Genomic DNA, 16,391 nt, shown 5'->3' with positions numbered 1-16,391 from the left:
AAATTACATCAACTTAATTTCAAAACCACGCAGCGGCTATTGTCTTTGGTGTCTTGTCTTCCGCTGAAGATCTCCCTGGGTCGTCGCCTTACTTTTTACTGCAAATGTGTTTCATGTGAAAAGGTACCTTTGATAGAGTATTTCCTAATTTCTTGGCAGTTGCACTGTCTGCAATTTTCAAAACGCCTGCATTTTTGCATTCCTAACATCGGATCATCTCGTTGGTTCGATTTTGGCAAAACAATAAATTCAAAAGCGATCGAGTTTTAGTATCCTGGGGCATACTTTAAACCGGTTAAATTCAAATTGTTGTCAAAATTGCAACCAACTCTGGTATCTATTTCACAGCCAAATGTTACATATTTTCAATTTTCCAGTACACTCTGAGACTGTTGTCTAGTCATGTACACAGGTGCTTGCTTGTAAGCTCTCAGTGCAGAACAAATTTCACTCTCTCTTAAAGGTACAGTACACACCTTCAACTTCATAACAAATGTTCGGTGAAAAGTAAACAGTGACGAGGACGCAAAGAGGCACAGTTAAGTGAGTGGAAAAGAATATGCCAGATGAAAATAATTTGAGCAAGTGTTGAGGATGAATACTCTGGATGAAAAAATAAAGTATCATATTTTTGAATAGTGAAAGATTGGAGATCTTTGGCATGCAGAAGAATTTGGATGTCAATGTACAAATCCAGAAGTTTTACTGCAATTCTAAAATACTTTGTAGGATTGCACCTGGAGTACTGTGTACAAATTTGGTCTCTAAAACTAAAGTAGAATTGAAGAGATTGTAACAAAGATGCAAGGTTCCTGGAACGAGGCGGTTTTCCCAAGAGGAGAGTTTGGGTAAACTGGGTCTATCATCCTTGCAGTTTAAAAGAATGAGGTAATCTCATTGCAACATATAAAATTATAACTTTAGGTTAGGTGCTGAAGAATGTTTCCCATTATAGGGGAATCTAGAACTATTTGTCACTGTCTCAGAATAAATGGTTGCTGCTTATGGATTAAGGTAAGGAGAAATTTATTCATGCAGTGTCATTGATCTTTGAAATTCTTTATACCAGAGGTATTTGGATTTTTGATACTAAACCTCCTGCCTCACCTTTGCCCTTGGCTCAGTTCATCTCTTGGTGGAACCTTCAACTAGACTCAACTATTCCAATTCATTTCTGATTAATTCTCCTCTCATCTAACCTCCACATATTTTAAGCTGTCAAAAACTGTTGATATAACTCGTAACGAGTTATGTTCCCCAATTGCTTTAAACTCAAGTTGACCTGTGACCTAACTGCTCTTACAAAGCAATCCCTTAATTACTGATGATATGTTCAAGATCTGTTCAGTTGGTGTGCATTGCACTAGCACAAAATGTATGATAAAACTACAATTTTAGACAATTGACCTAACCATTATATAGTTAATCAGAATATGTCCCAGCAATGTGTTGGCATAGTTTCAACTTTTATGTTAGCACTGTAAATTAAGTGGTTAATTTCTTAAGGAGGTTCTTTTTAAAGACAAATTAATCACAGAAGCTAAGCAAACAAATTTTAAGCTCCTATTGATACAAATGCAAATACCTCAATTTTCTAACTAAATGTCTGAATGCTCCAATTTAGTAAATTTTCACTCAAAATTAGTTTACAGGAAAAATGCCACAGTTATTTTCCTCAGTTGGAGCACTCCTCAACTTTCTCAGTGTGAGGAAACACAAGCAATTTCTCATGAAACCAGTTCTCATAATTTGACACTCCCAATTGTTGGAAACATCATGATGCAACTGTTCCAAGACCAATATATTTCTTATAAAACTCGGTTCTCAAAATTGAATGCAGTACTGCAACTGGAGTGACATAGTCATCGAGAAGAGATGGGAGGTGATAGTCACGAATAATACGACACAGCTTACCTTTGGATCTTTTTGTTAAATAAATCTTTGTTCCTTATGAACACAGTGAGCAGAGTTAAGGAGCTAATTAGCACATCAAGTATTTTTATTGCTTCAATACATGTATACAAGATATATATAGTGCTAATCACTGACTCTCAAATAACCAAAAAGCCAGTTCTTTTACCTTTTTTTTAAATCTAATAAAGATCTGACTAATTTAAATTCTGCAAATTTTACTTTTGGTTTGCACTTTTGGATTAGGTAAATCAATTATTTTTGTTCTTCGCAGTAAATAATTCAGCTTGAAATTTTCAACTTAAATCCATGTAATTGTATTCAGCAAATTATAGCGATCAACAATGTAACCAGAAACAGGAAATGAAATTTTAGATAATATTTTATCAGTAGTAAAACAAATTTGAATAAAATTAATGCAGTAATTGAATCAATTAAATATAGGGTTGAGTTTTAGATATTTACTTGAGGCAGCCCTATTCTAAGTTATTAATTTTAGCTTAAGCTGACAAAATTACTCATTGCAAGAGTTTTAAAAAAAAAGACATTTCAAATCATTATACAGCCAGTCCGATTTTCCTCCTCTTTCTTTCAGTTGAATGGAAGGTATCAAGTTATATAATGTTTTAAAAATTCTGCTATTAACCCTGTGTGCTTTGGTGCTGGCCAGTCACTTTTCAAGAGATACTATCTTCATGATAAAGCCTTGCCATAAAGCTATCACGCATTTGTTCCTATTAAACTGCATGTGTAAACTGATCTCAACTGGATACTTGGGAAGCAATAGATTGGGTTATATAGTGTATGCATATTTGGTTGCATCAATGTCGGGCACATATTTCCAATTGCAACAAGACCAGACCTAGAGGCCATAAATATGAGACAGTCATTGATAAGTTTGATAGTGAATTCAGGAGAAACTTAATTACCCAGATGATGGCTAAAATACCAAATTCCTCGTCATAAAAAAGTACTTAAGGTAACTAGTTAAGATGCATATAAATTGAACCTGGATAAACACTTGACGAAAGAATTAGAAGGTTATGTTGACATATGATGAAGGATAGGAGAAGCTTCATGTGGACCATGAAAACCAGCATGGACCTGTTGGGCTGAATGTTGTCATCCATCTGCAATAGAAAATTGGAAAGGGCTGGGAACGGGTTCCTTTTCTGTCTTGACCATGTTAGAGTCAGATGAGGACTGGAATGCCCCCCTCTTTGTTTGACCACCATGGAATTTTTTTTTAAACAAAAAACCTGTCCTTTCAGTTGATATTTAACTGCTTCACACTGTGAATGTAAAAGATACATACAAATTAGTTTCCACACTCCTTTTAGAAGGAAAGGAAAATAATCTTTATTTTACTTAACATCCAATCTAATTGAAAATAATGAGTTTTCTAATTGTCACTCATCCTTTCAGACATGCAGACAAGTATAAACTACCAAGTGACAGATTAGATTGAATAGTTTTCAGAAGTCCAAAAAGAAATTAGTTTTATGTGGATTGAGTAGATTGATGCCTTGGATGGTTTCAGACTAGGCGCACTGATCTTTCTGAATTCTATAGTAAGACAATTTAAAATTTTGGAAAGTTTCTATTTGGTCTTCTAAAGTTAGCTGCTGAGTTGGGTTTGGACACAGCCCATAACAGATAAGTGGTCAACAATAGACAAGGCTCAACCTTTCATGAATGGTGCAACAGTGCTTATTCAAGATCCTTCCTCGATTACGTCTTTCCTTCTCTTATGCATCTTAATGAAAAGCAGTTCCTTAAAACGCAAAAGGGAATTAGTTGGATTATCAAATAGAATGGTCCTCTCTCAACAACTGAGCAGTTACCCAACATGGCCATGAGAAGTGAATTCCAGGTCCATGACTTAGATATTATTAAAATACAGCTATAACTAAGTTCCCTTCTCAGCCAGAGTGTCTTGTTCAGAATAAATAGGTCCAATGTCTGTTTCCATGTCCAGTTGAATAGCTGGTTGTCTAAAAACTTTGTGAAAGATGCTGGAAGTGAACCAATAACTCTAAAAGGTGATTGCCCTTGTTTTTTTTTTCTATATGGTGTGGCTCCATTACAATGGCTTTATAATTTACTGGGGGTACAGTTGTGTTAATGTTCAGCCATTTAGAAGCTGCTGTTTTAGTCCACTAATGTGGTATTATTCAGTTTTCTTTGTAAACTCCATCAGTGATTTAAATCCAATAAATAAATTTCGTCATTTTCGATATAAAGCATGGCTGTGTCACAATAATTAAATGACGTCTGAAATGAAACCTAAAACTCAAGTGAGAAATTAACTTCAGTACCGTACTACTTCAGCTGTACTAAAATCATTTAAAATCCTTTTGCAACAGTAAATACATTTTCGTCTTCGTATCTCTGTATGAGAGTGACCTGTTTTGTGTTGAACTTCAAATAATGGAACTGGTAGCTAGAGACATAGAGATGTACACCATGGAAACAGTCCAACCCGTCCATGCCGACCAGATATGCCAACCCAATCTAGTCCCACCTGCCAGCACCCTGCCCATATCCCTCCAAACCCTTCCTATTCATATACCCATCCAAATGCCTCTTAAATGTTGCAATTGTACCAGCCTCCACCACTTCCTCCCAATCTCTAAATCAGGTTAGAAGCACACTCTTGTAGATCTATTATCTTAATATCTATGGTGGGAATCTACTGCTACCCTTTTTATAAAGGAAATAACTCAAACATGTAGCAAAAACAAAAGCCATAAATCCATTCAAACATGGGGTTACGAAAGGTGAATGGGAACTAGCAAATTTAATGGAATTCTTTGATCTTTATGTTGATTTCATGTTTTGACCTTTTAGAAAACATTTCATCAGGCCCTAACGGAGTTCTGGCTGAACTAAAGCCTCATATGTCCTAAGATTAAAATGAGAGTTGAATCATTATTGGATAGGCAACGCTAAGAAGCTGCTTTCAATGGTCACAGCTCTGGCTGTGACAAATGGAGCCCGCTGAGCATAACTTTGAGGTGCATGGTATTTTGAACATTTGCTATTGGGTCTTTGTATTCTAAGAATATCTATAGATGACAAAGCTTTGTAGCAAGTGTGGTACAAAACAATGTAATGACTCTTGTAATTGAACAAATAAATAGAGTTTAGAATTGAGAACTAGATGTCACTGCAAAAGCCAACCACATAAAAATCATAATGAAATTTATCTCAAAATAAAGTCAGTATGCTTGTAATTGTTTGCTATCACTTTTGAAATGTCTTAATACATGTTGCAGTAATTGTCAAAGAAGGTAGAATATTGACTACTATTTAGATCCACCGGTCATGAATGTAATTAATATTGAATGTCTAAAGCATTATTGAAATGACACAGTAACTACAGTGATCTGCTAAAGCATGAAGGCAATTGAAAGAACTTAGTAGTTCAATTAGGACAAGTACTGACTTGAAACAGGTTCGCAAAATGAATATTGCAGTTTAAGATGAAAGAACTGGGGTACTGGTCTTGCTGTTGGCCCTTGTAATTTAGAGACGCTTTGCATCGAGATGGGTATCGTCTTTTGGATGAACTGTAAAATAGTGCCATTGTCTGCCACGTCCGGGCATACAGTGCAGGATCCCATGGCACTATTTGAAGAAAAGGAAGTTTCTTCCATTTTCCTACCCAGCATCTATCTCTCAACCATCATTAAAACACAATTGTGAATTATTTCATTGCCGTTTATGGGGGCTTGCCCTATGCAATTTGAGTCCTATATTAACTACAGTAACTACATTTAAAAAGCGTTAAAGACATACAAAGTATTCTGAAGTATTCCTAAACCAGATGACAAGGTCATTTCACAAAAAGGGTCATTTTCATAGAATCCCTACAATGTGGGATTTGGGCCATCAAGTCCACACCAACCCTCTGTGAATCATCCCACTCAGACTCACCCCCCCCCCCCCCCCCCCCCCCCCCCCATCCCTATAACCCTGCATCTCCCATGGCCAATCCACCTAACATGCACATCTTTGGACAGTGGGAAGAAGCCAGAGTACCCAGAGGAAACCCACGCAGACACCAGAAGTATGTGCAAACTCCACATAGGCGCTCATCAAAAGTAGAATTGAAGCCAGGACCCTGGCACTGAGCGATAGTAGTGCTCACCACTGAACCACCATGCCACTCAAAATTTTTTCCACAATTTTCTGAACTATTTTAAACTTTAAATATTTTTTAAGAAAAGGCTTCACTACCTTTAAGAGAAAGATAGGAGGAAGGTCAGACAGGGAGGGTTTCAGTCACTCACTGCCTGCTACCGTGTGTATTTACTGCCTTTATCAATTCTAAAACTTACTTCTGCAAATGTAAGATTTCACCAGCATGGGGTTTGAATTCTATATATACAGTAAAAATACATGCAAGCAAATACAGAAAGATCCTACCTTAGAGCAAAACATGATGACAAAGAAGCTGCACATATTCTCATTGAGAAAAATAAAACAGACTGAAATGTGATTTTTTTTTCAAGCATTTGGTCAGGAAGGGAATCGGTGAAATCCATCTGAAGAATTTATTTGTGTTGAGACGCTTAGGGGCTAGATGTAGGTTTAATGTTAGGCAGTTTTGTTTTTGCCAAGTGCTTTCCAGAGAGCATGTCTTTTTCCGGCTAGGCTGGATTCAATTTACACGGGTGGAAAGAAACTATCCAGATTTACTTTTATCTAATTAGCCTGGGCTTTTCATGAGGTAGTTTTGTGTCTCAGCTCAGTCTCTTCAATTATGTTGTAATCCATCAGACATTACAACTAAATGAGATAAGCTAGATGGATCAAAGGGGCTTTTCCCATCCGACATTCTCATTTATTAAAAATGTTCACATGGGATCTTCATTCTAATAGATCTGTTATTATTCTAATTAAGTAACTGCATCAATGCATGAGGTTGAGTAATGTAATCTTACTGGGTCTTGTATTTGAAAATTAGTTGGGTAAGATTGAGAAAAACAATCTTAAAGATTTTAACTAACAATTGTATCCAATCAGTTTACTACAAAATTGCCATTCAATTTTACCAGCACGTGGATTATATTTCTTGATTCCTTCTTTGTTTTAAGCCTGCTTAGATTAGATTAGATTACTTACAGTGTGGAAACAGGCCCTTCGGCCCAACAAGTCCACACCGACCCGCCGAAGCGCAACCCACCCATACCCCTACATTTACCCCTTATCTAACACTACGGAGAATTTAGCATGGCCAATTCACCTGACCTGCACATCTTTGTGACTGTGGGAGGAAACCGGAGCACCCGGAGGAAACCCACGCAGACACTGGGAGAATGTGCAAACTCCACACAGTCAGTCGCCTGAGGCGGGAATTGAACCCGGGTCTCTGGTGCTGTGAGGCAGCAGTGCTAACCACTGTGCCACCGTGCCGCCCACTTAGAGCTATACATGATGCTTTGCAATCAATTAAAACTCAACTAATATTACCAGAGGTAGTACAGTTATTCATTTATCATTCTGCAATTGAACAGAATTTTATTAGGCTTCTCAGATGTGCTTACTAATGTTATAATTGGATACTTGTTAACTTGCATTTAAGCCTGACATCATCTATGACAAAGCTGCCTTCTTGCTTAGTACCAATCCACCACCTCCAACATTCTTTCCCTTCACCACAGATGCACAATGGCGGCAATGTGCACTATTTATAAGATGCACTGCAGTAACTTATCAAGACTGCTTCAACAGCACATTCTAAACATATTGGATCTACCATTTAATCAAAAACAAATTTGTTTTGCAGGTGTTGGTATGGAAGACAAATTTTGACAGTATTCCTTATAACAAGGTTCTGAAAAGCCTTAGTGTAAGAACAAATCCTGACCCTGCTCCTCATATCACTGATATTCACCCAAGAATTCCTCATCTGCATACTTCAGGACCTCAGTTGATTCAGGTAATTGTATTATACACCAATTTGCCTAGCAGCTAATTCAAACAGATGAAACTGTATGAAGTTCATTAATGTAAAGTGAGGATCACTGAAACAATATGTGAATGATCTAATATATTCTTGAAAGTAGTAATTTTGTATTATGTGTATGAGTAAAATGAATAGAAAATAGTTGACTGACTAATTGATACCTTAAATTCATTTGGTGAAAGGGTTTATTAATTACAGATGTTATTTGAAACACAATGTTGAATGAATATTGTTTCTCATGCATACATTCTTTTATTCATATATGGGACGTGAGCATCATTGGCTGGGTTAATATTTATTGTCCATCTCTAATTGCCCAGAAGAAAGCTGCCACCTTGAACCTCTGCAATCTGTGTACTTGGGAAAATGAGTTTCAGGGTTTTCAACCGGTAATGCTGAAGGGATAGTAGTATAGATCCAAGTCAGGTTGGTGTGTGGCTTGGAGGGGATCTTGCAGGTGGTGGTGTACCCATGCATCAGCTGCCCTTGTCCTCCTTGATGATAGAGCCTACATGTTTAGAATGTCCTGTTGAAGGAGTCTTGGTAAGTTACTGTAGGGCATCTCGTAAATGGTGCACATTGCTGACGTGCATCTGTGGTGAAGGGAAAGAATGTTGGAGGTGATGGATTTGTGCCAAGCAAGAGGGCATCTTTGTCATAGATGGTGTCAGGCTTTTTAGAATGTTTTTGGAGTTGTGCTCATCCAGCAAAGTGGCAAGTATTCTATCACAGTCCTGACTTGTGTTGTGACTGGTTGACCGGCTGAGGGGAAACAGGAGATGAGTTATTTGTCATAAAATTCCACCTGTTCTAGTAATCACCGTATTTATATGGCTGGTCCAGTTCCATTTCTGGTCAGTAGTAATCCCTAGGATGCTGATAGTGGAATATTAAGTGAACATGCCTTAAGTGCCTCTGAACGTCAAGGGGTAATGATGAGATTCTGTCTTTTTGGAAATTTTCATTGCCATCTTGTATGATATGAATGTTACTTAATAATTATCAGCATAAGTCTATATTTTGTCCAGATCTTGCTGCATGTGGACATGGATTGCTGCGGTATCTGGGGAATTGTAAATGGTACGGAGCATTGTACAACCATCAATGAACATCCCCACTTCTGACCTTATGACAGAGGGCAGTTATCAAAAAAGCAGATTGTTAGCCTAGGATACACAAAAACAAGAATAGGCCACCTATCCTTTCACTCCTACTCCACTACTCAATACAATCATGGTTGATCTAATTTTAATCTCAACTCTATATTCCTGCATATCACCTCCAATGTTTTTTATCCCCTTGGAAATCAAGAATCTATCCACCTCTGCCTCAATATTTGAAGATTCTACATCCAATGTCATTTGAGGAACAGAATTTCAAATATTCTCAATCCCAGAGACCAAGAAAATGCTTCCTCATCTCTGTCTTAAATGAGTGACCCCTTATTTTCAAACTGTGACCGTTAGTTCTTAGCTGTTTCTTTTTGTTTTATATGGCATTTGAAAATAAATTTATTATGACTTATGATGTTTAAATCATGATGTTAACCCTGACAATGAATCACTTGGCAGAAAATATATTTCCTCTTCTTGGTTTAACTGTGCCAAAATATATTTGAAATCACAAGCTTTTGGAATGCGGCCCCTTCATCAGGTGAAGTGAAAAAGAAGATCACACAGACACAGAATTTATAGTTAAAAACAATGACTGCAGATGCTGGAAACCAGATTCTAGATTAGTGGTGCTGGAAGAGCACAGCAGTTCAGGCAGCATCCGAGGAGCAGTAAAATCGACGTTTCAGGCAAAAGCCCTTCATCAGGAATAAAGGCAGAGAACCTGAAGCGTGGAGAGATAAGCTAGAGGAGAGTGGGGGTGGGGAGAAAGTAGCATAGAGTACAATAGGTGAGTGGGGGAGGGAATGAAGGTGATAGGTCAGGGAGGAGGGTGGAGTGGATAGGTGGAAAAGAAGATAGGCAGGTAGGACAAGTCATGGGGGCAGTGCTGAGCGGGAAGTTTGGAACTGGGGTAAGGTGGGGGAAGGGGAAATGAGGAAACTGCTGAAGTTCACATTGATGCCCTGGGGTTGAAGTGTTCCGAGGCGGAAGATGAGGCGTTCTTCCTCCAGGCGTCTGGTGTTGAGGGAGCGGCAGTGACGGAGGCCCAGGACCTCCATGTCCTTAGCAGCGTGGGAGGGGGAGTTGAAATGTTGGGCCACAGGGCGGTGTGGTTGATTGGTGCGGGTGTCCCGGAGATGTTCCCAAAAGCGCTCTGCTAGGAGGCGTCCAGTCTCCCCAATGTAGAGGAGACCACATCGGGAGCAATGGATACAATAAATGATATTAGTGGATGTGCAGGTAAAACTTTGATGGATGTGGAAGGCTCCTTTAGGGCCTTGGAGGCAGGGGAAGGTGCCAGGATGGGAGGGTGGGTTGTAGGGGGGGCGTGGACCTGACCAGGTAGTCACGGAGGGAACGGTCTTTGCGGAAGGTGGAAAGGGGTGGGGAGGGAAATATTTCCCTGGTGGTGGGGTCTTTTTGGAGGTGGCAGAAATGTCGGCGGATGATTTGGTTTATGCGAAGGTTGGTAGGTGGAAGGTGAGCACCAGGGGTATTCTGTCCTTGTTACGGTTGGAGGGGTGGGGGTCTGAGAGTGGAGATGTGGGCTGTGGACGAGATGTGTTGGAGGGCATCTTTAACCACGTGGGAAGTGAAATTGCGGTTTCTAAAGAAGGAGGCCATTTGGTGTGTTCTGTGTTCTGTGGTGGAACTGGTCTTCCTGGGAGCAGATATGGCAGAGGCGGAGGAATTGGGAATACGGGATGGCATTTTTGCAAGAGGTAGGGTGGGAAGAGGTGTAATCCAGGTAGCTGTGGGAGTCAGTGGGTTTGTAAAAAATGTCAGTGTCAAGTCGGTCGTCATTAATGGAGATGGAGAGGTCCAGGAAGGGGAGGGAGGTGTCAGAGATGGTCCAGGTAAATTTAAGGTCAGGGTGGTATGTGTTGGTGAAGTTGATGATTTGCTCAATCTCCTCGCGGGAGCACGAGATGACACCAATGCAGTCATTAATGTAGCGGAGGAAGAGTGGGGAGTGGTGCCAGTGTAATTACGGAAGATTGACTGTTCTATGTAGCCAACAAAGAGACAGGCATAGCTGGGGCCCATACGTGTGCCCATGGCTACCCCTTTGGTTTGGAGGAAGTGGGAGGATTCGAAGGAGAAATTGTTAAGGGTGAGGACCAGTTCGAATTTATAGGCAGAGAGATCAAACAATCATACAACTGGTGTGAGTGGAGAGTCGCATAATGAGTCTCTGCAGGTGACCAAGTGTGTTGGACGGTGTGTGTAACGTGTCAACAACTGAATAACAAGCAAAGGGATGACCTATAATCCAGTTAAATGAGGCAGAGAGATAATTACAAACAATTAAAAATAAGGTGTAGTTGGAGACAAACTAAATTACTAGAATATATGATAGGTATAAGAGTTGCATGCTGAGGGTCTAACTAAAGTAATAAGTAATCCAAAACTGTACAAACTAATTAAGGTAGAGAAATCATAACAATTTATCAAGGTGATGGTGTCAGAACAGGGCAGTAAGGAAGATTTTACAGATACAGAACAGTGTGGTGGAGTCGCATAGTACGACATGAACCTAGGATTGCAGTTGAGGCTGTCTTCATGGGTACTAAGTCTAGATTAGAGTGGTGCTGGAAAAGCACAGCAGGTCAGGCAGCATCCAAGGAGCAGGAAAATTGACGTTTCGGGCAAAAGCCCTTCAGGACTCTTCCTGATGAAGGGCTTTTGCCCGAAACGTCGATTTTCCTGCTCCTCGGATGCTGCCTGACCTGCTGTGCTTTTCCAGCACCTCTCTAATCTAGACTCTGGTTTCCAGCATCTGCAGTCCTTGTTTTTACCTTCATGGGTACACAGCTTGGCTAAAAGGTTTCTGCTGTGACTCTGCATTGTTGTGTGTCTCGAAGGCCCTCTTGAACAATGTTTACCCAAAGATTGGAGGCTAAATGTCCTTTGCAGCTGAAATGTTCCCCGACTGAGAGGGAACATTCCTGTTCGGTGATAGTTGCACAGTGTCCATTCATCCGTTGTCGTAGAGTCTGCATGGTCTCGCCAATATACCATACCTCAGGACATCCTTGCCTATAGCGTATGAGATAAATAACATTGGCCAAGTCACACGAGTATATGCCATGTTCGCTGTGGGTGGTGTTCCCATGTTGATGACAGTATCCATGTTGGTGATCTGACATGGCTTGCAGAGGTTGCCATGGCAGGGTTGTGTGGTATTGTGGTTAATGTTGTCCTGAAGGCTAGATAGTTTGTGCGAACGAGGACTGTTTACGGTTTGGCGGTTGTTTGAAGGCAAAACATGGAGGCGGAGGGATGATCCTGGCTGGATACTCATCATCACTGATGATGTGTTGAAGGCTGCAAAGAACACCGCAGTTTCTCTGTTCTGGGGGATTACTGGACAACAACAGGTAATCTACTGATCATATCCTGTGTCTGTCTTCTGAGAAGATCATTGCAGTTTTTTGCTGTGGCACATGGGATCCAGCGATTGATGAGTTGAGCATCATATCCTGCTGTGATGAGGGTGTGCTTTAAAATCTTTAAGTATCTGTCACATTGTTTATAGTAACATGTCATCAACTCACAATTACGAACCTCAATTATGGTTTAATTCATAAGCTTCTGGAATGTATCTGAGGCATTTTTTTTAACTCAAGTGGCATCATATGACATTGTATTAACCCATTTGGAATGACAACATGGATATTTCTTTTGCCTTTGATGTTAATGGCACTAAGAGAAAGTGAGGACTGCAGATGCTGGAAATCAGAGTTAATGGAAAAGCACAGCCGGTGAGGCAGCATCCAAGGAGCAGGAGAATCGACATTTTGGGTGTAAGCCTTTCTTCAGGAATCCTTACAAAATTCTCCCATTGTCCTTCCTCTAAATACAAGAATGCAGTGTTTCACTGTCCTAATATTTGTGATGTGGAGGTGCCAGTGTTGATCTGGGGTGGACAAGGTCAAATGTTTCACAACACTAGGTTATAGTCCAACAGGTTTATTTGAAGTCACAAGCTTTTGGAGCATTGCCCCTTCTGTATTAGCTAGTTGGATAGTATGTGTTTTATCTTAAGAGCTGTCCAACACTTTTTTAAAAATATAAATATACTGACATGTGGGACATTGGCATCAGCAATTATTTCTCACCTCTATATTTGCCTTTGAGCAGTGATGATGAACTGTCTACTTGAACTGCTGTAGACTATGTGCTAGAGGTTGACCCACAATGTCCTTCAGGAGGCAATTTCAGGATTTTGACCCAGAATCGGTGAAAGAACAGTAATATATTTCCAGGTCAGGTTGGTGAGTGACTTGCAGGGAACTTGCAGGTGCTGTGTTCCCATGTATCTGCTGCCTTTATCCTTCCAGAGGGGAGTGACTGAGAGTTCGGAAGATCCTATCAAAGGATCTTTGCAGAATTTCTGCAGTGCATCTTGTAGATGGCAAGCGCTGCTGTTGCTCAGCATCAGTGTGGAGGTAGTCAATGCTTGTGGATGTGGTGCCTACTAAGTGGCTTATTTTGGCTTGGATGGTGTCGAGCTTCTTGAGTGTTGTTGACAAGTGGGGAGTATTTCATCTCCTCACTTGAGCCTGTAGATGGTGAACAGGATGTGGGAAGTTAAGAGGTGAGTTACTCACTGCAGTATTCCCAGCTTCTGACCTGCTCTTGTAGGCACATGTCTTGTATGGCTAGTCCAGTATAGCTTCTGGTCAGTGGTATCCACCAGGGTGTTGATGGTGGAGGAATCAGTGATAATAATGAATGTCAAGGAACAATGTTAGATTGTCTCTTACTGGAGATGAACATTGCCTGGTATTTGTGTGGCAGGAATGTTACTTGCCACTAGTCAGACCAAGCCTGGATATTATTCCGGTCTTGTTGCATTTAGATACAGATGGTTTCGAAATCTGCGGAGTTAAGAATGATGCCGAACATTGTGCAATCATCAGTGAACATCCCACTTCCTACCTTATGATGTAGGGACAGTCATTAATGAAGTAGCTGAACGTGCTAGAGGCTAGGGCACTACTCTGAGGAATTCCTTCTGAGATGTTCTGAAGATGATTGACTTCCAACAACCACAACCATATTCCTATGTGCCAGTTTTGACTATTGCTTCACTCTTATTGTCTCTGTCATATTCTACTACTCTTACCTGACACACTTCTTCCCCCTTTCTTCTATCCTGGAATAATACCTTTTCAACATGTTTATGTGACTAACCAATGATTCTTCCTATGACTAGTATTTACCAGGTAAGTCACTTATATAACAGTTATAACTACTTGGACTATTGAATTTCAATTTCAGATTTTAACGTTGCAAAAACAATAATACCATCACTACTACTTCTGTTTGAAATGTTCTAGTTGCTGACTGTTGTCTGCCCAATCTTTTTCCTTGTGAAACTTTCAAATTCTCGCGTGAAACCTTACATGCTCCTATGTTTCTTTTGAAGAAAAATGGACATACATTCTAACATTGAGGATTTGTCTTTATTTGGTTTAAGAACTTCTCCCAAATTAATCTTAACAGAACACATGATAATAAATCACTTAAAATGGACTGAACCTGGTGGTTTCATTTGGCAAATACTAAGAAATCTAATTGGTCCCAATCCTATGGGTATTCTCGACTATATGCCTTAATTGTGGTTTGAGATTCTAATCCCCAGAGCACCATGGTTTTTAGCTGATATGCGTTGACTTAATTGTTTTATACCCAACAAAAAAAAACTGTAGGCGGTGGAAATTGGAAACAAAAAAACATTGCTATAAAAACAGTGATCAAAGACCAGTCTAGTTCTGATGACAGTCACTGGACCTGAAACATTAACTCTGCTTTCTCTCCACTGACACTGCCAGACCTGCTGAGTTTTTCTAACAATTTCTGTTTTTGTTTTATGTCCAAACTGTTAATGATTTCCTGGAAAACCTTAGAACATTGAGATTGTATCTCAATTGGTAGTCAATAACGAAGTAAAACTAAGTAAATCTTTCCACTACTACCCTAGCTGTATCTGTCATTAAAGTAATGACATCTGGGAAGCAGGTTCACACATCCATAAATGTAAGGTTATACTGATCTGCTTTCCTTTTCAGTGGTGGTTCTGTACAATCTAAAATCTGACTAGTATGGGTATCAAAGATGCTGGTTTTCCTACCACCTGATAAGATATAATATGTTTTACAGAGCTGTACTATGTCTTTTTGAAGTCTTGGCCTTATAAAATACATGTTTATCAGTGCCTGGGTCTTCCATGTTCCTATGTGGTCTGCCAAAGGAATTTGATGTACTACTCACATCATCTCCTTATGAGATGTGGTGGTACCAATATTTGGTGAACAGTCTTCCATTCTTTGGGCACAGATCTGTGCAGATGTCTCCACTTCCTCATGAGATCCAACTTCTTAATACGGGAGCACTATTAAACTCCGAGGAGAAAGTGAGGACTGCAGATGCTAGAGATCAGAGCTGAAAATGTATTGCTGGAAAAGCGCAGCAGGTCAGGCAGCATCCAAGGAGCAGGAGAATTGACGTTTCGGGCATGAGCCCTTCTTCAGGAATGAGGAAAGTGTGTCCAGCAGGCTAAGATAAAAGATAGGGAAGAGGGACTTGGGGGAGGGGTGTTGGAAATGCGATAGGTGGAAGGAGGTTAAGGTGAGGGTGATAGGCCGGAGTGGGGGTGGGGGCGGAGAGGTCAGGAAGAAGATTGCAGGTTAGGAAGGCTCCCACGAGGAGGTTGAACAGTTCATCCACTTTACTAACACCTTCCACCCTGACCTCAAATTCACCTGGACTGTCTCAGACTCCTCCCTCCCCTTCCTAGACCTTTCCATTTCTATCTCGGGCGACCGAATCAACACAGACATTTACTATAATCCGACCGACTCCCACAGCTACCTAGACTACACCTCCTCCCACCCTGCCCCCTGTAAAAACGCCATCCCATATTCCCAATTCATTCGTCTCCGCCACATCTGCTCCCAGGAGGACCAGTTCCAATACAGTACAACCCAGATGGCCTCCTTCTTCAAAGACCGCAATTTCCCCCCAGATGTGATCGACGATGCCCTCCACCGCATCTCCTCCACTTCCCGCTCCTCCGCCCTTGAGCCCCGCCCCTCCAATCGCCACCAGGACAGAACCCCACTGGTCCTCACCTACCACCCCACCAACCTCCATATACAGCGTATCATCCGTCGTCATTTCCGCCACCTCCAAACGGACCCCACCACCAGGGATATATTTCCCTCCCCTCCCCTATCAGCTTTCCGTAAAGACCACTCCCTCCGTGACTCCCTCGTCAGGTCCACACCCCCCACCAACCCAACCTCCACTCCCGGCACCTTCCCCTGCAACCGCAAGAAATGCAAAACTCGCGCCCACACCTCCCCCCTTACTTCCCTCCAAGG

At 40.8% G+C, this 16,391-nt stretch overlaps 1 protein-coding gene across 4 annotated transcripts in view; it reads left to right on the top strand.

Annotated features, from left to right (window-relative positions):
* Nucleotides 1-16,391, top strand: part of poc1b (POC1 centriolar protein B) — a 119,751-nt gene that overhangs the window by 40,894 nt on the left and 62,466 nt on the right. For all 4 annotated transcript variants that reach the window (XM_087997050.1, XM_043709916.2, XM_043709913.2 and 1 more), the window contains exon 9: nt 7,706-7,858. In XM_087997050.1, coding sequence (XP_087853176.1) covers nt 7,706-7,858 — 153 coding nt within the window. The remainder of the gene's footprint in view (nt 1-7,705; nt 7,859-16,391) is intronic.

Source organism: Chiloscyllium plagiosum, unplaced genomic scaffold, assembly GCF_037043375.1.
Source record: "Chiloscyllium plagiosum isolate Xiang-an unplaced genomic scaffold, Cpla_swu_hap1 HiC_scaffold_19, whole genome shotgun sequence".
NCBI classification, from domain to species: domain Eukaryota; kingdom Metazoa; phylum Chordata; class Chondrichthyes; order Orectolobiformes; family Hemiscylliidae; genus Chiloscyllium; species Chiloscyllium plagiosum.
The sequence above is the reverse complement of the archived record's forward strand: the minus strand, read 5'-3'. Positions and strand labels throughout refer to the sequence as shown.